The 22,843-nt window shown below is 35.6% G+C and overlaps 4 protein-coding genes across 6 annotated transcripts; 2 read left to right on the top strand and 2 right to left on the bottom strand.

Annotated features, from left to right (window-relative positions):
* Positions 1–154: 154 nt before the first annotated feature.
* Positions 155–2,503, top strand: LOC107038227 (alpha-endosulfine). The gene is made up of 3 exons (XM_015257204.2): positions 155–536; positions 725–844; positions 1,501–2,503. The coding sequence occupies exons 1-3, from the start codon at positions 492–494 to the stop codon at positions 1,678–1,680; spliced, it is 345 nt and encodes a 114-aa protein (XP_015112690.1). The 5' UTR covers positions 155–491; the 3' UTR covers positions 1,681–2,503.
* LOC107038220 (very long-chain-fatty-acid--CoA ligase bubblegum) lies at positions 2,504–19,153 on the bottom strand. 3 transcript variants are annotated; one of them, XM_015257191.2, is made up of 12 exons: positions 19,100–19,153; positions 9,134–9,198; positions 8,867–8,924; positions 8,110–8,314; positions 7,068–7,202; positions 6,549–6,744; positions 6,210–6,311; positions 5,981–6,127; positions 5,003–5,478; positions 4,359–4,573; positions 3,998–4,149; positions 2,504–3,836 (listed from the first exon to the last, which is right to left on the bottom strand). In XM_015257191.2, exons 1-12 carry the CDS (start codon positions 19,110–19,112, stop codon positions 3,516–3,518), a joined length of 2,085 nt encoding a protein of 694 aa, XP_015112677.1. In that variant the 5' UTR covers positions 19,113–19,153; the 3' UTR covers positions 2,504–3,515. The 3 variants fall into 3 exon arrangements, with proteins under 3 accessions (XP_015112677.1, XP_015112678.1, XP_015112676.1); XM_015257192.2 differs by lacking the exon at positions 19,100–19,153 and adding an exon at positions 16,841–17,124; XM_015257190.2 differs by lacking the exon at positions 19,100–19,153 and adding an exon at positions 11,337–11,443.
* LOC107038222 (TIMELESS-interacting protein) lies at positions 18,899–21,810 on the top strand. The gene has a single exon (XM_015257193.2). It carries the CDS (start codon positions 20,434–20,436, stop codon positions 21,694–21,696), a length of 1,263 nt encoding a protein of 420 aa, XP_015112679.1. The 5' UTR covers positions 18,899–20,433; the 3' UTR covers positions 21,697–21,810.
* LOC107038228 (U6 snRNA-associated Sm-like protein LSm6) lies at positions 21,714–22,786 on the bottom strand. The gene is made up of 3 exons (XM_015257205.2): positions 22,641–22,786; positions 22,372–22,468; positions 21,714–22,069 (listed from the first exon to the last, which is right to left on the bottom strand). Exons 2-3 carry the CDS (start codon positions 22,460–22,462, stop codon positions 21,921–21,923), a joined length of 240 nt encoding a protein of 79 aa, XP_015112691.1. The 5' UTR covers positions 22,463–22,468; positions 22,641–22,786; the 3' UTR covers positions 21,714–21,920.
* Positions 22,787–22,843: the final 57 nt, after the last annotated feature.

The raw sequence follows: 22,843 nt of genomic DNA, 5'->3' as shown, positions 1-22,843 counted from the left end.
TTTGCACATTCCCTCAACTTCCAAACACCTCTTTTCAAATTAACAACAATAAATTCATCATTCACCTCATCATTTCGCTGAATCACCCCCAAAACTCCCTAGAACTTTTATTTCCCCAGTTTTGGCGACGAACTTCTAGTAACTTTCACCCATATGACGTGCATGAACGCCCGCTCTCCCTCATTCCTCGATATTCCCTTCATTGTTGACAATTCCCTGATTATTTCCTCGTTCGTTATCCAAACGATTCACCTCCAACAACGTAAAACCGATAATTGCCGTTGAATTATCAGCAACAGCGTGTTAATTAATTTAACGAGATTTCATTCTCATCGGCGCTGAGACATCGACAAATACGGGCTTCAGTGCAACTGATTTTAACCGCCATCTCCATGTCATACGATTTCGGAGGCTTTGATAGGTGACTGCCGAGGGTGACTGGTGTCAAGCGTGTACTCATTGAAAGCAACATTACGCCTAAACGAGCAAAAATGAGCGACGAGCAGACGACCATGGAACCACCTCAAGTTCCCGAGGTGATAACCCCAGAAATTATTTTATTATCACCATTCGTCACATGACTCGGGGATCAACTACTCCGCTCCATTTTTAACCCCACAATTCGCTCCAATTGTCGATTTTTCAAAGCACAAAGTTCCTGTGTTTAGGCTCATTCTGAATTATTTCAGTGATGTCACTTTGTTTTCATTTTTTTGTTGTTTAGTTATCGTCAAATGCCATTGAGAAGCTGGAGGAGGCGAAACTCAAGGCCAAATTTCCAAATGCAGGGGGTCGGCCAATCAGTGGACACTCGGCGTTCCTCCAGAAAAGACTGGCCAAGGGGGTAATTTAATTTATTGATAATTCGCTTTGGGATTTTTATTTTGAGGGGATTGATGTTGCATTGTACTTGACTAGCATTTTTCAAGGTCAGGTGAATGTAAAGCAACTGAAACTTATTGATTGGGTCAACATTAATTATTGATTGTTGGGGTTGTTGAGGATTAGTCACAATTTTCGTCATATTTTTGAGTGAATGAGCTTTATTGTTCATTGGGACATTTCTTAATCAACTTGAGAGGGTTTTCTCAGATAACACTTGTTTTTAAAGTAGTTGAAGTAAGTTGACATTAACTTTGAATAATTTCACTAGATAAATAGGAATATAGTTGACAATACCTCAATTACGGTACAATAAACGTTACTTCACGTCAAATTGACCTCAAATTGAACAGAGAATTGCGTAAAATGGACAACCAGATTATTTTAAAAACAAACAATTATTTAACCATCATTTTCAAACTACTGTCACACTTCCTCTCTAGATTATTCCGAAATCTGCAAATAAATTAATTCACGAAGAACTCAATTAAATTAATGAAGAAAACAATGAAAAATCTCAATCGACTTGACTATCTTCCAAAAAAGCGCAGATGTGCTTTATATCTTCAGAAAAAATTATAATCACTCAACTAATGAATTTTTAAAATTCCCCTGCAGCAAAAATTCTTCGATTCAGGTGACTACCAAATGGCAAAGCAAAAATCCACAGCAAAACCAAAACCCCCAGGGCCACTGGGTGTTTGCTCCACTGGTGATGCCATTCCAACTCCAGAGACAGTCCCCCAGCGTAAAACATCGATAATCCAACAGAAATTCAACACATCGACTACTTCGTAAAACATCAGCACTGATGATTATCATCGTGAGGACAATTTATTATGATTCGATAGTTAATTCGATATATATCCGAGATAATTCAAGAATGCTCGATCGAACGCCTGAACCACATGAGAAGTAGAGCGAATCGATTTCTAATTATTGGTAATCAATTGGTCGTGGAACACGATTTCAACAAATTAATTGTATTTATACGTCGCATATTCATGTCCACGAATGAGAGGATCTTTTTTTTATTGTAATGTAATTAAGTAATTAATTTTGTTCCTCAGTGAGAGTAGGAAAATGCTGGACGTTAGAATTAATCCAGTGGTTGAAAGTGTACTTGTAAAATTTTTAAATACTAAATAATTATTTTCCCCTCATGAGTGTTTCCCCAATATTTTACATCAGTCATCTAGAATAACAATCATTGATTCGGTCGAATTATTTTTCTCTGCTGACAGAATGAATTATTCAAACAAATTGAAAATAGAAAATTAATAGATCTGCATTTTACCAATCGCTGTGATTTGCTTAGAATATTTTTCTTGTTGAAAAAAAACGAGTCAGATTGTTGTTAAAATCTGTATCATCTAGCCACTAACATAAGAATACAAAAAAAGGAGTGGAAAATGCAGCCTGAGATACTGTAAAAATGAATAAAATCAACTGAACAAAAATTTTAGTAATATACACCGAATAATTGAAGAAGAAATAATGCACTCTTTTCTCCCAACATCTGTCTCCCCCTCAAAATTCATATTTATTTTTATATGAGAAATTAGCCAGTTGAGGTCTCAGCAAATGGCTCGTGTAATGAATAAATGATTAAGAAAGAAAACCTTGTTGCATGGCTTTTATTATAAATATTACATTATACACAACTTTTCACCGCTCGATTATGGCAAATACAAAAAGTGCCTGTTACCTCCACTAAATTAAAATAAACCAAGAACATAAATCGTGTTTATTGTCACCCTATCGATATAATTGTCTCAATTTTTCTACTGCAAAACCATAATTACCTACAAGATATTCCATATGCACCTCAATTGCGACGTATTCACGTTAGATATTGTGATCTTCACTCGGACGTTATGCATCATTACTCAAATAATTAATGGTAAATACATATATCACATTCCATCAATTATTTAACCAACCTGAAAGTAACGAAAATTCTCCCTTCATTCATTTTCCCCTCAATTCAATGGGATAAGTACCTTCACCATGAATTAATAAATTAATTCTAGTCAATTCTCGGTATAATTAAACTCGGCACAATTCGTCAACAATTTTCGTCATTCATCTGTTGAAAGGCACTTTCTTAGTGTTATTACTTAAGTATTCATTCGCCAAAAATCATAATTTTTCAAAAAAACATCTGCGATTTTTCATTTACAGTAAAAAGACAGGACCATACTTCTCGTGTTTTTGCCATACATCTCGATGGTTCAGAGAATTACAAAATATTCCCTGTATTTACACCTCTCCTCAGCAATTTACACAGTACGAAAAGCTATTCTAATTCAACGACTCCGTGAGTTGCATAGAAAAATCCAATTCTATTGGTTTATTCTAATAAATATTCTCAATCCAACATTTCCATTGAAAACTAATAGAAGTCCATTGGAGTGTCATTTTTCAATGAAATCTTTTTCTGCACGACGAAAAACCAAACGCCTCAGTCGTTGGAAACAAATTAACCCCTAATAGACAATTAAATAATAATTTTTGGCTGTTCCTTGGGCATGAATTGCAGACACTAGGCCAAAGTACCCCACCTAAATCCGATATCTTCCACCACGTGAGCTGATTATGCGATTATACGATAATTAATTTTCATTAATCCATTACTTGTACATCTCCTCAATGAGATCCCCATATTGTTTAATGACAGCGCTCCTCTTCAGCTTCAGAGTGGGGCCCAGTTCTCCAGTGGGAATGGAGAAGTCGTGAGGGAGAATCGTGAATTTCTGGACTCTCTGAGCATTACTCGTTGCATGAAGATTCATTCGCTCTATTGCTTTCTCAATGGCGTTGTAGATTGCGGGATCTCGTGTGCGAATTATTTCGGAGACTGTTGTGGCTTTACTGCCGATTGACTTCGCCCAAGATCTTGTTGAGGGAAACAGCGTGTCCAGGGGGCCACCAGTCTCAAAATCCATGTCCGTCTGTGGGTATTAATATAAAAATTCTACATGAAAATTATGAATCTCAATAATTTTCACTGAAATAGAGTTGGATTGTGTTAAACAATTCGGCATAAATGATTTAATTTGATTTGTTTCTCACGATAAAATACAAGAAAAAGATCAAGAGATGATGAACGAACCTTGAGGGTCACCAATATCGTCAGATATTTCCTCATGTCGCCAATGAGCATTGCATTATTCAGCGCTGGTAATTCCTTCAATAGTGCCTGTTCAATCTGGACAGGGGGAATATTCTCACCGCCAGCAGTGATGATCAATTCCTTTATTCTCCCTGTAAGACAAATATATTTTCATCATAATTGAGTAAACAATTCCCAATTTTTCAATAATATGTCAAAGAATACCCCACGTTAAACCATAAAAAAATAAGAATAAAAAACAAATCAAATTGCCTAATTCCAGAGTAATTTTTTTATTCCAGAAAATGTGAGGGTCGTTTGGAGATAATTCATCTCTTGAGTGAGAGATAATTAAACTCACCAGTGATGAACAGATATCCTTGACCATCGAGCCTTCCCAAATCCCCGCTGTGCAGCCAATTCTGGTCATCCTTAGCTTCCCTCGTCTTCTCCGGTTCCCCCATGTATCCCATAAAGACGTGTCGACCAAGCATGCATATCTCACCCTCTCCTGTCTCATCAGGATTATCCAATTTCGTCTTACAGCCCTTCAAAGTTCTCCCAACACTTCCCAATCTACAAAAATTTTTTATTTATTTAAATTTCAAATAAATAAATAAATACAAAAATAAATAAACAAACTAAATAAATAAATTAATTTTATTTATTTATTGATTTATTCTCTTTTTTTTTCAAATAATAGAATTAGCAAAAAAGATAATAGAATTTTCGCTCTATTTTCCAGCAAAATCGAGGCTCTTAAAGTCCTCTTCAATCTCAATACCGAGAAGGAATTTCCACAGAAAATGTCTCAATATAAAAAGTCATAAAGAAAGATAAAGCTCTCCTGATTTTTTCTAAAAAATAGCTTCTCTGTTCCATTCTCTATAAAAAAATAGAATTGGCGAAAAACCAACAGAATTTTCACTAGAAGTTCAATAAAAATCTGCTGGAATTTTTCATCCAACTCGCTATGTTTTTCGACAAAATCACAGTCAAAAGTACCTGTAATGGTCATTCAAACACAACGTATGAGCCCCAGCGCACTCAGACATGCCGAAAGCATCCATAAGAGGTATATCGAGGCTCATAAAATACTTTTTAATCTCAATACTGAGTGGCGCAGCAGCTGTGACGAAAATCCTGCACCTGTCCAAGCCCAGTGTGGCTTTGATCTTATTAAACACCAGCCACTTGGCGATCAAGTACCCCCAACTCTTGTAATCGACTCCGTTCATCTTGTTCATGTTGTAGTTGAGGCCCTGGGCCTTCGCCCACGTTGCAATCCAGGTTTTAATGGGCCCATTGCTGCGAGCCACCATCATCATCTTCTCGTAGATTTTCTCCCAGACTCTGGGCACACCGAGGAATGCTGTGGGCCTCGCGTACGCCAGGGTCTCCACCAAATTACCCTTCAATGCATTTCTGTCAGCGAAGTAGACAGTCGCTTCCATCCACAGACTCGCGAATATTTCAATTACCTGAAATTAACGGACGAAACGATTTTTTGTATTTCTTCATTTTTCTAGTTCTCATTTTTTATTGTTTTTTAAAAGTTATCAGTGGCTATTTACAAAGAGAATAATAACATAACATGAAATATTATGTGTGAAAAAAAACGAAAAGTAAAAAAATCACAAAAAGTAAATGGATAAAGTAAACCATTTTTTAATTTATTATTAAATACAATAGTTTTGCATTATTAAAAAACACTGGAGAGTGAAAAAAAAATTGAGAAATAAGAAGAATAAACCAAACATGAATAAACAATGATTTGAACAGGGGAAAAATCTCGTAAAACAGGCCAATGAAATTGACTAAATTTTTCCAATTCCAATTCCAATGTTTATAATGATACTTCGTTCCACAATAGAAAAATACGAGTGAGAATAAAAAAATGGTAATTCCTCATTCGATAACACTTGAATCAGACTCCCATCCATATCAAGTTCAATTGTTATGTCATGAAGAGCTAATTATTACCTGTGCAGCAACGTGAGAGAGAGGCAAATAGCTGACGACAGTCTCTACTCCATTGGACTTTGGTAACGCATCTCTGATCAACATTGAGTCATGAATCAAATTATCGTGACTCAGCATCACAGCTTTGGGACGACCAACAGTACCTGACTGACAACAGAATACCCAGTGATTAATTTTCATTGAATATTGTGACAGGTGTTCAATAGATTATTAGGGAATTGTGTGGTACCGTGTAGACTAGAGTGCAGCATTCATTGACGCAAAGTGTCTTCAATACTCCTTCCAATTTGTCGTCAGATTCGGATTTTCCAAGCTCAAGCAAATCATTCCACTGAAATACGAATGATTGATGATGAATTATTGATGCAGTGACAATTCACTAAGATTTATTCAATTTAACAGATTAATTTATTTAATTAAATCAGTTGGACTGATTCATTAAATAATTTACCCAATGAATCAAATGGACGCGTAATTAATCGATTCAATTAATTATTATGTAATTAATCAGTGAAGTCAATTATTCAATTCTAATCGAAAGAGATTGCAGAAATCACAGGAAACTTACACTCAGTACACTTTTATCTTTTGGTATCCCCTCGTACTGAATAATTGCCTTCAAATGCGGCAAACTGTGCTTGATGCTCAATATTTTTTCCAACTGCTTGTGGTCCTCGACGACAATTATATTAGCACGACTGTGGTCAGCACAGTACTGACAAGCGTCTGAAGAATTTGTCGTGTAAATTCCAGCAGCGAAACCCCTGCAATTGTTCATAAATCAATAATTAAGAATCCTTATATTTAATTTGAGAATATGAACTGGAAAATTAAAAACCGGTTTATCTCTACGTAAATGAGAATTTTCTCAGCATAATATTCCAAAGTCTCGAATGAAAAGTCTAATGAGGAAATAGAGAAATTATAAAAATATAAAAACGATGATTGTTATAAAAATATGAAAATTATTCATTTATTTCTTGTTTGAAAAATTTAATTACTGTTTTTCTTTTCAGATGTTTTTAAGACTGAAATTATTTTTTTATCACAGGTCCAATGTTTTTTTATCACATGCGAAAATAAATACCCTGCGTAAATAGCAGCCATGTCTGCGATGAACCACTGGGGGCTGTTGAATCCCAAAATTGCAACACTGTGATGTCTCTGCAATCCCAACTTCAAAAATGCCTTGGCGACTGTGCTTACATCTCGTTCGTACTCCCTGAAAAGTATAGTATTATGACTTTTTATAATGAGAGAATATTCCACTCGATTTTTGCTTCCGAATGGAAGCATTGTAATCGTTCAAATTTAAGTTTTGGATTTTTTGTGTTATGTCGACCCATTATGATCCCAAAAGTCCGAAAATGCATCTTTTAGACGGTGTCAATTTCTCGCTAATGCACAGATGGAATTGACTCACTTTTTTTCTCAAATGTAGGTATTGCCAAGCCCTATCCACCGCCATCAATTAAAATTTAATTCATTGATTCATTTTTCATTTTCGATTTCTTTCAAAATTCAGTTGTAACACGATAAGTAAAAAAATGTTCTAAATTCATTGAATGACGCCTTAAAAAATTCGTTGGGATGTCCTTTTGACCGAGTTCGAAGATGAACGCGATAGCAATAATCGTTATTTCGATTTCTGTGAAATTTTTCCAAAATTTAGTATTTTTCGAAAACCAGAATTCCGCAGATATCTCTGGATATCGCGCTTCAAATGAATTCAATCATAGCTTAATAAAAGATGGTTACAATAACTGTCTCGGTTAATTTAATTTTTAGGATAATTTGTGGAAATTTCGAATTTTTCATGAATTCCCCTGAAAGTTAGCTTTCCGATGGTTCCTTTGGGTGTGATGTTTCAAATGCATTCAATTATGTATAAATGAAATATTCCTAATAATATTTCGTCGAAATTTTTAGAAATTTTTAGACTTTCATTAAGTGGAAAATCTAAAACAATTAGAACGAAATTAATTCAATTCAAGAAAATAAAATAGGCTATGAATAATATACAATGCGAAAAAAGCAAAATGACCATTCGGAAGCATATTCCTAATTTATTAGCAAAAATAACTATACCATACGCAAATCAGGAACAATTGCCCAATTGTTTTCAATACCTGTACGTCCACGTTTTACGTGTGCCGTCGACTTGGGGACATGTCACTAGAGCGGGACGATCCGGCCATTTCTTGGCCACCCTCATCAGCAGACCAGGCACTGATATAATGTCAGATCGCCCATCCTCCGGATTTTTTTTTATCCTGACTCGTCCATTCGGCTCGTGAGTTGTGTCCACGTCCGCTGGGAGGATTTGATCGGGCCCTAGAGGTTTTTATTCAATTAAAAAAGATGTGAGGAAATTCAATTGAATTTATTTTATTTTGAATTTAATTGATTTATTCACTTAACAAAGATGCGAGGAAATTCAATTGAACAATCTGGAGTTAACTTCAAGAAATTCTATTGAATTTCTATTAAAATTCTGTTAAATTTTTTTTTAAAGAAATATTTGCCAGAGGTTGATTTATCTACAGAACTTCTAGCCATAAATTTTTCAAGTTTTCCCCGCTATATTTTTATTTGCTTCTCATAACAAAACCTGAGAAAAAAAATGAGGATTCATGCCCAAGAATTCTTATGAAAAATCCACAACAAAATAAGTCACACAGAAAAATCAAAATAATTGGCGCAAAAAATAAATAGTTTTCCAATAGAATTCCAATAAAACTCCAAGAGGAATTAATTGAAATGCCTTAGAAGAAGTGTTAGGTTTTTCTGTCCAATAATTTCACACGTGAATTAATGATCACACACTGACAAAAAAATTAATCAAATTGTAGCCATCGACAGTTATTTATGATTCTATATATTTACCATCCCTTCCTGTTGGACTCGGTGACAAATAGCCATCGTCGTCCCCCGTGGGAAGCACCTGAAGAAAAAAAATTGCTAAATCTCAAGTTGACGAGAATAAATCATTCATTTATTTTTTATTCAGACATGCACGACCTTTCGGCCTTTTACATAATGAGAATAAATCACGACGTCATAAAAAATTCGGGAATGCATAAATTGAACTCAATTTAATTTACAGAAAATTTAATTGAATTCATTAAAAATGAAAAAACGCTTTATCCTCACCTTCTCGTCGTGAGCGAACCCATTGAGGAGTCCGTTGGACAGTGGCTGCACCGCCGACATGTTATCTAGAAAAAACCAAATGAAATCGTCTTATCGGCCTTCATCACGACCATCTCAAGTGCTATCATCATATCGTACGGTAGAGAAAGCCTATAAATAGCAATTATTTCCCCTTATGGAATCGCGATGATCCGTGACCTCATCTCTCTCAGACCTAAACAATGTTCGAGCTACCCACGTCACTAAAATTAATTTGCGATAAATTGTACACATAACTTCTCCAAACCAAACATTTTAATCGTGCGATGGTCAAAGGTCCTTTGCGATCACAATTAATGCGCGAAGCAGTACAAGAATGGACAGATCACTCCAGGAAGAGACATCCAAGCAACAAAAATCATCGGAGATCATGAATTTTAATCCCGAATTTGATATTAAGCTGATTCAACTAATGATTGTCATAAAAATTTTAAATTCAATCGCATGAGGAGGATTTTAAATAAATTATAAATAATTTGTAGTTATTTTCCAAACATTCTGTGGAAAACTTTCTAACTTTAGGATAAATGAATAATGATTTTTTTCCCCGAAAACCGTATTCCTGTCATGACATTGATTTCTGAACAAATTTTGAACGTAAATAACAAATAAATAAATGGGAAATTTACTTATCATCAATCATTGATAAATAAAGTTTTAATTTTCAATAATAACCCGAGTAGAAAAATATTCGTCTTGCAGAGATTTTAATATTAATATTAATATATAATAATAATAATAATAATAATAATAATAATAATAATAATAATATCCTCGTTAATAAAAAATACTTTTCGAACTATTCATTCATTCATTTCATGTTATTTTTTTTATGACATTCGAAATGTTTACCAAAAGTTTAAAATGGGATGTCAAGCTGAAACTGAATAAAAATTTCCCCAATTCAATCTTCATTACCGGATTAAAGAATAATCCTCCTTTCGCAGTTAGAACTCCTATAAAAACGCCCACCGAACCGATCGAAATTAATTCCCCCTTCGCAATAAAACAACAACAGAAAATGTCGCAGTCATTGATCCCACGATTTTCCAACAATCGCGAAACGAGATATGAATAATGGAAGTGTAAATATTCCCTGGCATTCCAGCGGCTTCCGCCCCAACATTGCGCACCCCCGATTGCATTTCCTCGCCGGCACTCAAAAATTCCCCGACCCCCGAAAAATCCACTTCACATTTAAACCAAAAATCCACCCCTTCACCCCAAAAAAATTCCAATACGAGGTTTTAATTCAGAATTTAGTTTCAATAACAGCAACGTTTGATTTGAAATGTCTACGAAAAATTTAAAATCGAATGTCAAGCTGAAACCAGACAAAACTAAATGAGCAAAAATTTCCCCAATTCAATCTTTATTAACAAATTAAAGAATAATCCTCCTTTCGCAGTTAGAACTCCTATAAAAACGCCCACCGAACCGATCGAAATTAATTCCCCCTTCGCAATAAAACAACAACAGAAAATGTCGCAGTCATTGATCCCACGATTTTCCAACAATCGCGAAACGAGATATGAATAATGGAAGTGTAAATATTCCCTGGCATTCCAGCGGCTTCCGCCCCAACATTGCGCACCCCCGATTGCATTTCCTCGCCGGCACTCAAAAATTCCCCGACCCCCGAAAAATCCACTTCACATTTAAACCAAAAATCCACCCCTTCACCCCAAAAAAATTCCAATACGAGGTTTTAATTCAGAATTTAGTTTCAATAACAGCAACGTTTGATTTGAAATGTCTACGAAAAATTTAAAATCGAATGTCAAGCTGAAACCAGACAAAACTAAATGAGCAAAAATTTCCCCAATTCAATCTTTATTAACAAATTAAAGAATAATCCTCCGTTGGCAGTCAGAACTCCTATAAAACCGCCCACCGAACCGATCGAAATTAATTCCCCCTTCGCAATAAAACAACAACAGAAAATGTCGCAGTCATTGATCCCACGATTTTCCAACAATCGCGAAACGAGATATGAATAATGGAAGTGTAAATATTCCCTGGCATTCCAGCGGCTTCCGCCCCAACATTGCGCACCCCCGATTGCATTTCCTCGCCGGCACTCAAAAATTCCCCGACCCCCGAAAAATCCACTTCACATTTAAACCAAAAATCCACCCCTTCCCCCCAAAACCAATCTCCATACCTTTGTACAGCAGGATGACCATTGCACTTGTGAAAATACACCGAATTAACAACCGTAAAACGAGCGTGAGCGCTCAGATGGCTTTGGAATAAAAATGCAGTCGAGGGAAACCTGGCCCAACAGAAATCAATAGAGCTCGAGGGAAATATCACCCCACTTTCTGGCGGCAAATTTAAGCCGTACTTGACACACCTTGAGGGGGATACAAAACCAAACCATCAGCCTGAGTTCGCCGACTCCCGCGCATCACCCGTTTTCACGATATAACAACATAACGGCAAACGCGCCAAATCAGTTATCTTTGACTCTTCCCAAGTTTATTGAATTATTCAGCCGTCTGCAATCCACTTGAGTGAGTGGATTAATTCATTCAAGCCTCCCATTGAGTGATTAAAGAATCATTCGGAATGAATTAAGCAGCGAAGCTGCAAAACGGTTCAAGTCGACTTTGACCATTGGCGAGTTTTCGATAAATATCTCGGAATGTAAGGGAGATAGAGAAATTTTTGTCATGATCTTTTTTGTAGTACTCAATTGGCTCTACAAAAAAGGTTCTATCAAAAATTTCGCTATCTCCCTTAGATTCGAAGATATTTCTCGAACATGTTCGTTTGCATGATAATGATAGCAATAATATTTTATGATTACAATTCTTACGAGTTTTCTTTAACTCTTTCCAAGTTTATTTAGTTATTCCTCTGTCTACAATCCATTTGATTATTTCAGACCTATCAATCATTGAAAAACCAAAGAAATCACCAGAATACAGTATTGCATGATAACGACAGCAGTAATATTTTTTACAACTATTTTTACGCGTTCTCATTAATTCTCTTCAAGTTTACTTAATTATTCCCCTGTCTACAACCCATTCAACTCGCTTTATTCCATCAATTTAACTATTTCATCATTGAAAACTGTTCGAAATGAATAATTGGGTGGAATCGACCTATTCATCATTGAAAAACCAAACGAAATTGATGGAATACAATATTGCATGATAATAATAGCAATAAAACTCCATTATCACGTCTTTTATGAGCTGCCTTCGACCGTTTCCGCGGTTTTTGTTGAAAATTGATTTGAAAGGTTTCCATTAAAAAAAATAACCTAACATAACATTAGTGTAAATTAAAAAATGCATTTGTATTGACTTCCTCCCTGCAATGGGGCTGTGTATCCTGCAAAAAGGAGAATCAAATTTGTAATGATTTTTCTTTGGCCTCAGCAAATATGCAATAAAACGCGAACTCAAAATTCTCGATTATCCAAACACGACCAAATCATTATCTTCGTTCTCGTCACAAATTTAAAGTAGCTCTACCCTTACGGAAAATTCAAAGATTTTTGAAAACTGCAAAAAATTGCAGAAAACTCGATTAGATTCGGAATTCTAATTTTTTTCTCAATTTAATTAACTAATTTATTTCCTTTAGTACATAAATTTCTTTTTCTGTACATAACGTTCACATTTTTTTTCTGAGAAGGCTTGGTGTCGGTTACTGATGATGATAATATTTATTAAAACAAAACAAAAGAGAACAATATCCATATATGCTGAAATTAAATGAGTTGCACCAAATGTTGAGAGACTGAAAAAGTTATGAGAACAAGAGTTAGTCAGTATAGTTCTCAATTTAATTATCGTTTTGGTTTCTCAAAGAAGAAATGTTTAAAAATCAGGATTTAACCCAATGTGTTATATGAAAATCAACATTTCCATTGTAATCAATGATTAAAATCTGAATTTTTTTTCATTACATGCGAAAAAATCAAGAATTTTTTTGACACCTCATAAAAAATAATCCACCGCTTTGCAAACAAATTTTATTATTTATTTATAAGAGGGAAATGTTTGAAAAAATATCAGTATTTTGCGAAATTTAATTTAGGTAATACTGACTGGGTATGAATTTTTTCAAATTTTTTCCATGCAATTTATGTTCATGGGACTTGAACAGGAAGTCTGATGTTCAATTACGAATGTCGAGGCGGATTTCAACGCAAAAAATGGCCAGAGTCCTGAGATAGTCTCAGCGATTCATAAATACATCAATTCATAAAAAAAAATCTTATAAAATAAATAAATTTTCAACAATTCGATAAATGCCAATTGATAAATTGGGGAACACCAAATTTTAACTGCAATATGACATCCATAAAGTTCCGATGACACCGAGATAACCACTTTGCTTATCATTCATTTCGTGTAAACACTAGGCTACACTCATTATGCAACAAGTCTCCTCCTTTTACCCAACAACCGCCGTCTGACTAATGGTAATTAAACAAATTGTTGTACTTGACATTTTCAACGGCAGAATGAGCCGAAGGAGAAATACAACTCGAGAAAAAAACGTAATAAACAGGCAGGATGAATGACGGGTGTAATTTTTTTACATTCCAGTGGATTCGTCGAGGAAATGCATAACTCTGGTAGTCAAATAAATCTCGTGCAGACTGTAAAATTAAAAATTATTTTGTGAACATAGTTCACGTAATGAGGACTTTACCGGTAAAACTTTAAAATTTTATTTATTTTGAGCGAACGTTTGTGACGTGAAATCCATTTTTGAGTATTTAACATTAATTAACAATAGTTTTTAGCGGACAAAATGATTTTATATTCTTTTCGTCATGCTTGACAGCCGCAAAAAAGGAAACATCCATCGCGAGGATTCACGTGCAACATTGCTAGTTTTTGTTGATGTCTCCTTTTTTTATCTGAATGAAGATCTGAATATTTTTCTCCGGATTAATTTCCATGCTCGAAAGGCAAAAAGTTGGGTTGCTCCTTGAAAACTGATGATTTAGTTTTCATAAACAAAATGCTAATGAAAGTGCTGTAAAAAAATAATGATGAGCGAGATTCCGTATAATTCTGGCATTTCAAGATCTCGAGGCGATGCAGATAGATCAAGGACAGGATGAAGTGACATGAAGCGGAAAATTTCAGTGATGTACACTTTTAATTTTTGAATAACTGAATGTTTCATCGGATGCAGTTGTTTTCATTACGCGCACGCGTGATCACTTGACTTTGGTAATTTCAGAGATTCCTCTAATTTTTTAATACGCAAATTCCAGGATTTCCACTTAGTTCTGTTGAAGACCTTCAGTCGGAATTAAAAATTAGACATTAATTCACCGAAATAAATTTTAAAGAAACTCAACTTCGAGATGAGTAGACTTAAATCGTTCTATCACTTCGCTACTGAATTGTACCTTAACCCCGGACATTTTTCCATTCACGTGACATTTGAGCATTGACGCAGAACATTAAAAAATGCGTAAATATGGTACAATGTCGTGTGAAAACTAGGCGAGGAGAAAAAATGCTCAGATTAATTGGTTAATTTTCCTCGTCGTCTGAGCAATTATTTTGAACACACAAACATTTGTTTATATGTAATTTATACTGTTAAATTACATATAAACAAATAAATATAAAAAATATATAAAATATAAAGATAAAAAATCAATTAAGATGAATTAATCAAATAATTGATTGATTAACCGCATCTCTCACGCAAATGAAAATATGTTTTTATTCATTACTGTATCGCCGGCCAGTCACTGGCCAAAAATTAACGATTACAAATCATCTCAAAGTCGATAAAAATTACGTAACTTGCGTATTCGAAGAATAACAAATGTTAAAACAGCGGATTCATCGTTCTATACCCCCCGAGAATTAATCAATACCTACATACCCCGCAGTTAAAACTCAATAGCTAACATGAAGACCTCTAATTTCCCTCTCATGTCGATTCAAAAAGTCCACACACCCATTACACAAGGTCGAAGAATCAACGGACACGTTCAATTGAAATTTCTACACAATTTTCTACACATTTTTTTCTGTCGAGACATTTTCTGTGAGAATCACTCGACATAAATATTCTAAGTTATTAGAAAAATTAAATTTTCGAGGGGTTTCTTTAGGAAATCTGTCAATGGAATAAATTGTACGGAAAAATTCAATTCTATTGATTTTTTTTTGCTACATTTTTTCGATTGAACACTTCTATTTGAAAACACGCGCAGAAAATGTGACGTTTTCAATACAATTAATGGAAAACTAATAGAATTTTCAATAGACGTTCAGTAGAAATCCAATATTTTATTGAAAACCTCCGCAAATTCATGAAATTTCCTTGGAATTCCATTCAAGATCCTATTCCTTTTTTAATAAAAAAAATAGAATGGAAACTGCTTTATCAAAAAATGGAAAATTTTTTCTGTTCACACATTTTCTGTAGAAAATATCTCAATAGAATAAATTGTACAGAAAAATTAAATTCTATTGATTTTTTTCTGCAAAATATTTTCGTGAGCACTTCTATTTGAAAACACACTCAGAAAATGTGACGTTTTCAATACAATTAATGGAAAACTAATAGAATTTTTGATAGAAGTTCAGTAGAAATTCAATATTTTACTGAAAACCTCCGCAAATTCATGAAATTTCCTTGGATTTCTGTCCAAAATCCTATTTCGTTTTTAATTTAAAAAAATGTAGAATGGAAACTACTTTATCGAAAAAATGTAAAACTTTTTCTATTAACACATTTTTTACAGAAATTCTTCCACATAAATTTTCCGAGTTTTTTCCATTCCTTTTTTTTAGTTTCTCAATCGAAAAAAAAGAATTAAAAAATTAGGTAATTCGGGGAATTTCTGTAGAAAATGTCTCAATAGAATAAGTTGTACAAAAAAATTGACAGCATTTTCAATATTAATTCAATGGAAATGCAATAGAATAGAATTCCTGTGGCCGGTTGAAGAGAAAAAACTTTTGCATTCCGTCGCAAAATTTCCGACATTTTTCTAATTTCCTAATATCTGAGACTTTATGGCAACAGTATTTTTTTTCTGTTCCTGTCATTTTCGATAAAACATTGTTATCCATTCTGTCTCGTCCACCACTATTATCCATGAAAATTCATGATTCGCGGTTTTAAATACTGTTTATTCCTAGTCGAACTGCAGACTGTTATGCTCTCCGTGTGCCCCGAGTACGCACGTGGTTCACTATTCAACATTTACTAAACCGCTAACGCGATTTCATGAAGCGATTTAAAATCCCCAACGGGTAATAAAAATATGAAGTCGTTATGAACGGCGTATGTTAATGTGTTCAATAAATTAAAAACAAAGTGTTACAAAATGTAAAATTAAAAATTGTTCAACAACTCAATGATAATTAAATAACTGTTTAATCCACTCACGAAATAATTATCCCAAAATAAAATACGAACTTTGGTTGAAATTTCATTTTACTTTCTATCAAATATTTTTGTAATATTCTATTTAAACCAAATTTGTCCAACATTAAATGAAAAAATAGCCTGAAAAATTGATAAAGAAAAACATTCACTAAAAATTACGGATATTTTCAGTTGTTTAATAAATAAAAAACAAAATGCATCAAAATGTAAAATGAAAAATGAAAAATTGTTCAATGTCCTAATGATAGATTAATTATTATTTAATTCACTCACCTAATAATTACTCCAGAATAATATTTCCCCGTAAATAGTAATACCGCACGTTTTCACTTGACCGTAAAAATAAAATTACTCCTCCAACGAGCGGTATTTACGTGACAATATCAAGGGACAGACTGCACTGAACTCGTGCTCTTGAACCAGTAAAACATCACCCCACACACTTGTAATCCGCACACTAAAGTTGTTTAATGTCACGATAACATGGATTATATTAATGCAACTGTGGCAAAAAAATTGTATTTTTTTTCCCCCTCATTCAATCGGATCCGGGGAGATGGCCTTATCCCTTCTATTTTTCGCGTCTTCAGTTTTATTTTCCATGTGTGCCCCCTACCACTGCCTTCTCAACACTAATGCTGCAGTTTCACAGGTGGAAAAACTGCAACTCCACGTGGTTGCGCTCACCACGACCAACGATTTCGCGTCTTACTACCTGTCATTTTTCACGCAATGCCATTATCGTTTTTCAAATGTGGGGATTAGCACGCAAACATCGGCAAAGTCCACGTCTTCGGTTGGCTCTCTCTCTAGAGGATTTATCTTCTCAGGGGGCGAGAGGGTCTCACCAGCTTTTTGAAAAAAATATGGAAATTTTTGGCGATTGCAGGTGTGAAAAAAATTGATAAAAAAAATTCTAATGATTTTCGAATTTATGTTGAATTATGTTGTTATTTTTATCCGTTTCTTTTTATTTAAGAAATTCCAATGATGTTCTATTCAAAATCTATGGGAATTCTATTGAAATTTATGCAATTTAATAGTATGTAATTTTTCAAGAAATGTTTCATGGAAAGAAACCGATAGATTTTGATTCTGATTTTTCCTAAATTTCATAAACTTTCCAAGTTTTTATTGCTGTATTTTTATTCATTTCTCATCATATAATGATTAAAAAAATCTAGCGCTTTTTATTTAAGGAATTCTAATGATTTTCTGTTGGAGATTTATAGGAATTCTATTGAAATCTATGCAACTCTTGATAGCATGTAATTTTTTAAGAAATGTTTGATAGGAAAAAAACCAGATTTGGAATTTTTCTACAAAAATTATTCGCTATAAGTTTTCCAAATTTTTGCCGTTGTATTTTTATTCGTTTCCCATCATAAGATCATAGAAAACTCTAGCGTTTTTCATCTCAGGAATTCTAATGATTTCCTTTTCGAGATCGATAGGAATTCTATTGAAATTTACGCAGCTTGATAGCATATAATTTTTTAAGAGACATTTCATAGAAAAAACCACATGGATTGATATTTAGATTTTCCACAAATTTCATAAATTTATTCTCCCCTTATAAATTATTATACATAATTATTTACATATAATTTAAAGTTTTTTCCGCTCCATGAAAAAATTTAACAGAAAAATTGAATACAATAATTTTTCAATGCTTTTCTACCGCTGATCTACCCAAATTCTCTTGAAGTCTGTTTTTTTTCCCAGAAAAAAGTCGACAGATTTTTACATTCCACATATGCAAAAATTTAATAGAAAACCTCGCGCGGCCTCTAGAGGCCGTTCTATTAATTTTTTTCACACGTCTGCATTTACCATTTCGCCGTTAAAAACGGAAACAAATCGTGTGACGTCACAATCTGCACAATCTCACTCTCCTTTCGTCACAAATCGTCACAGCAGACTCCCCTCCCCCCGCCGAGCGATCAAAAATTTTTCCTTCATGCGCACTTCGCTGCCAGTTCCCCGGAAAAAGTGGAAACAAGACACTTGACCTTCCTCACCAGCATTCCCACGCCTCATAAATAATTGACAAAATTTGTTGCACCGCAAATTACTAAAAATGCCAGGTACACCGATTACCCGCGAGAACCCCCATAAAAACGCTAATCAACACATTGCCGAGTCAGAGGACGACGGTAACACCGAATACAAAGCGAACGTGGTGCGTGAGTTAACGCAGACAGACAAGTTGAATAAAAAACTCGTGGAATCTGTTCTCGAGCGAATGAGTAAAACCGGTGATTTCGATAAATTCGTGGATTGTCATGACTCCGAAAGGGAGGACGACAAGAGTGACTTCAAATAATGATCTGAGCCGCCCATTGTCGCCTTAAAAGATTGGAGAAATCGAGGGTGAGGTTATACTTTCGTCAACGCGATCAAATAAAAACTGAAAACTCTCTTTTACGAACGATAAAATCGCAGAAAACAGAACATTCACCCACGACTGAAGGACTGAGGCCCCAAAAACAGTAAGCAAATTAATAATAATACTAAAAAATATCAACTTACGGTCTACGATCATTTTGGCACGCTCTCGGGGAGTAAAATTGGCGGGTAACTGCCTCCGGGAGGGCAAAACCGACGATTGAATAAAAAAAACAACGGAATTTCTGAAAGAGTTCGGAGGAAATTGTTGAGAGTCAGTAAATTGGAGCTGTGGATCGGTGAATCGTTAATAATTAGTGGGCTTTATCGATGTTTACGTTCAACAATCATCACTGCATATTTTCAAGGATAAAAAATTATTGGAAATTATCGATTTGGAGGATCAGAACTGATGGAGTCGATCGGAAGATCGAAATTTCGCTTGTGAAGTTGAGGAATTGAATGTCTCATCTCTCCAAGGATCCAAAATTAATAAAAATCTATTAAATTACTCAAACGATAAACAATTCTCTGGGAAAGAAAAAAAATTGAACTCCAAAATCTTTAAATAATCAATAAACAACATAAAAATCATCGATATCCGTTCGATAATCATTATTGTTTATCCTTCCTGAACGAAATTGAATGGGAACGATCTCTGCGAGGATCCAACATTAATAAAAAAACCATTAAATTCCTCAAACGATAAAAAAACAAAAAAATGAACTCCAAAATCTTTAAATAATCAATAAACAACATAAAAATCATCGATATCCGTTCGATAATCATCATTGTTTATCCTCCCTGATCGAAATAGAATGGAAACGATCTCTGCAAGGATCCAACATTAATAAAAAAACCAGTAAATTCCTCAAACGATAAAAAATCAAAAAAATTGAACTCCAAAATCTTTAACTAATCAATAAACAACATAAAAATCATCGATATCCGTTCGATAATCATTATTGTTTATCCTTCCTGAACGAAATTGAGTGGAAATGATCTCTGCAAGGATCCAACATTAATAAAAAAACCATTAAATTCCTCAAACGATAAAAAATCGAAAAAATTAACTCCAAAATCTTTAAATAATCAATAAACAACATAAAAATCATCGATATCCGTTCGATAATCATCATTGTTTATCCTTCCTGATCGAAATTGAATGGAAATGATCTCTGCGAGGATCCAACATTAATAAAAAAAACAGTAAATCCCTCAAACGATAAAAAAAAAAATTGAATTTCATTCTCATTTTCGCACTCTCGAAGCCCACGAACCCTTGAAAAACCACCAATTCCCCAACAACAACATCAGAATCCTCACCATCCCATCACCAAACCTCATTTTCGCATTCTCAAAGCCCACGAACCCTTGAAAAATCATCCCCGGAGGGCTCGAGCCCCTCCAAAAAACGTTCTCCCCCAAAACCAAAATCAAAACGGCAATCAAACCATCAATAGGGTCAACCCTTCAAAATGTCCCAGGACCAATCCGACCACGAGGCCACCAGGATGTCGCTGTCGGACCCAGAGGAGAATAAAGAGCCCCCGGAGTCGACTAAAGAGAACCCCGAGGAGAACGAAGAAGGCGAAGACGGCGAAGGCCGGAGGATAGACCCATCGACATCAAAGAAGAAGATAATCCGCCGGGAGATTCCCAAGCTGAACCCAGCTCGCCTGAAGGGTCCGAAGGGCGTGGCGACGATCGAGGAGTACTTCGAGGGCTTCAAATTCCACGGGAAGGGCCACGAGAAGGCGGACCTGGAGCGAGTGATGAAGCGACTGGAGCACTGGGCACACAGGCTCTTCCCCAAGTACCAGTTCGACGATTTTCTGGAGAAGGCGGAGGCCCTGGGGTCCAAGAAGGAGCTCCAGACGTACCTGACGAAGTACAGAAAGGACATGCTGAGCGTTGATCAGGTCATGGAGGAGGAGAACGAGGAGGTGGGAGAGGGGAGGGAGAAATCTCCTGAGCCAGTCGACGAGTTTGACATGCTGATTGCTGAGCAGATCGAGAGGACGAAGCAGGTGAGCAGTCAGTTGGGGAAGGAGAGTCCAGGGGTGAGGGCAGAGCTGGATGAGGAGGAGTGGAGGAGGGCGGAGGCGAACAGGAAGCTGGCGATGGAGAGGAAACTCGCGAGGATGAGGGAGAGGGAGAGGGTCGAGGCTGGGGGAGAGACGACTGGAGTTGATGAAGAGTCTGAGGGAGTAGTCCCCCAGGGAGCCGAGGAGAGGGCTGAGAACGTGCAGGAGGCTTCAGCTCCTGTTGAGGATGTTGACGAGAAGGAGGAGACCAAGAAGAGGAGTGAGAGGAACAGGCAGGCGGCCATGGAGAGGAAACTCGCGAGGATGAAGCAGAAGGTGGAGGAGACACAGAATCCAGAGGGAAATGCAGAATTGTCAGGTGCTCCTGAGCCTGGAGGCAAGAGGGGAGAAGTTGCTTCTGATGAACATGGGGGAACTGAACGTGATGGAGGTTCTGAGGACGTTGGGGAGGTGGGAGAGGACAGAGGTGGAGATAAAATGGAGCTGGATGAGGAGAAACAGACGGGAGAGGTGGAGAAAGAAGTCTCGAGAGATGAGGAGGGCCTGCATACTCCGAAAATATCGAATGTCTCGTCTTCTGGGCTCAACAAAACGAATACCTCGAAGAAACTCCTGACTGACGAGGAACTTGATAAGGAGATTGGAGCTGCTGTGGACATGTTCATCAAGGGGAATCGCTCGTCTCTGAAATAATTATTTTGATACTTCGATTCATTGGGAGATTCCGTTTTTATTCGTTGATATTTGTATGCATCGAGAGAAGTTTTTAACATGTATTTGGTATAATAAAGATTATTTGTAAAAACATGGAAAAGTGGTTGGAGAGTGTTTATTGGGGAATGAGATGTCCTGGTCCTTTGTGAAATTAGAAATTGGGAGGGGAAAATTATTGGTAATTAATTAGGAATAAAAGACGCTCATGTTCGGCGTTTCTGGGTGCTGATGTAGAGGACATTGTTCCCTCTGATAAATGCATCCCCATATTTATTCTTCAATTGTCCATTCACGTACTCCTCAGTCTGCTCAAGGGCGATATTCATGTATCCATCGAGGCAGGCCAGAACACCTAAACGTCAATTATAATATCATAATTAAATGAAGAACTTCGACGTGATAAATTAAATTTTGAAAATCAGGTTTCATTACAAGAATTTATACTTTAAAAGCAAGAAAAAAACGTATTATGAAATATTTTTTTAGTTTTTTCTTATTTCTTCATTAATTCATCTTCTGACTGAGCACTTCACCGAGAATAGTAGCCTCGCATGGCCGATTCAGTGGAGAAAACACCAGACAAAGAATATTATTGAAGTTAAATATTAAAAAAATATTTTTAAAAAATTTTAAGAGGGAACTGGGGATAATTACCTCTGTAATCGACTCCACTGTTCAACTTCACGACCACTGGACGTCCGTGAATTTGTTGAATAAACTGTGAAAGTGCCTCCTTTCGACTCATTTTACCCTAAAATCAATTGTTATGGTAATAATATCACCGTTTCGTTATTATTTCCCACGCTAACTACCGGTTGCATTGAACTTTTAGAGGTTAGAAGTCACTTAAATTAACATTCAATAGTACATCAAAAAATTTTAACTGGAATTTCATGCAGAAGTGTTGAAAATAATGAGGGAACCTTTTTTTACTCTCGATATTATCGTTTTTCTGTTCTTCAGCAGTTAAATCCTCGAGGAAACACTTTGGAGTCGAAGGTTCGATGACAACAATGTTTTGTTTGAGATCAGCTGATCTAGAGTAATGGCGGAGGTGACGGAATTTCAATTTCTCTATGATTCTCCTCTCCTTTTTTCCAGAGAACCAGACGATAGAAATAATTTA

The sequence above is a fragment of the Diachasma alloeum genome, unplaced genomic scaffold (genome assembly GCF_001412515.2).
Source record: "Diachasma alloeum isolate Michigan unplaced genomic scaffold, Dall2.0 Dall_scaffold_00279, whole genome shotgun sequence".
NCBI classification, from domain to species: Eukaryota; Metazoa; Arthropoda; class Insecta; order Hymenoptera; family Braconidae; genus Diachasma; species Diachasma alloeum.
This window is presented reverse-complemented; position numbering and strand designations above follow the sequence as displayed.

Coding starts and splice junctions, on each gene's coding strand:
- LOC107038227 (XM_015257204.2), top strand. CDS start 492: ATGAGCGACGAGCAGACGACCATGGAACCACCTCAAGTTCCCGAG. Junction 537..724: donor AACCACCTCAAGTTCCCGAG/GTGATAACCCCA, acceptor TTTGTTGTTTAG/TTATCGTCAAATGCCATTGA. Junction 845..1,500: donor AGAAAAGACTGGCCAAGGGG/GTAATTTAATTT, acceptor ATTCCCCTGCAG/CAAAAATTCTTCGATTCAGG.
- LOC107038220 (XM_015257190.2), bottom strand. CDS start 11,358: ATGGTCATCCTGCTGTACAAAG. Junction 8,925..9,133: donor GGTTCGCTCACGACGAGAAG/GTGAGGATAAAG, acceptor TTTTTTCTTCAG/GTGCTTCCCACGGGGGACGA. Junction 7,203..8,109: donor CGTAAAACGTGGACGTACAG/GTATTGAAAACA, acceptor TATACTTTTCAG/GGAGTACGAACGAGATGTAA.
- LOC107038222 (XM_015257193.2), top strand. CDS start 20,434: ATGTCCCAGGACCAATCCGACCACGAGGCCACCAGGATGTCGCTGTCG.
- LOC107038228 (XM_015257205.2), bottom strand. CDS start 22,462: ATGAGTCGAAAGGAGGCACTTTCACAGTTTATTCAACAAATTCACGGA. Junction 22,070..22,371: donor CAGTGGAGTCGATTACAGAG/GTAATTATCCCC, acceptor ATTGACGTTTAG/GTGTTCTGGCCTGCCTCGAT.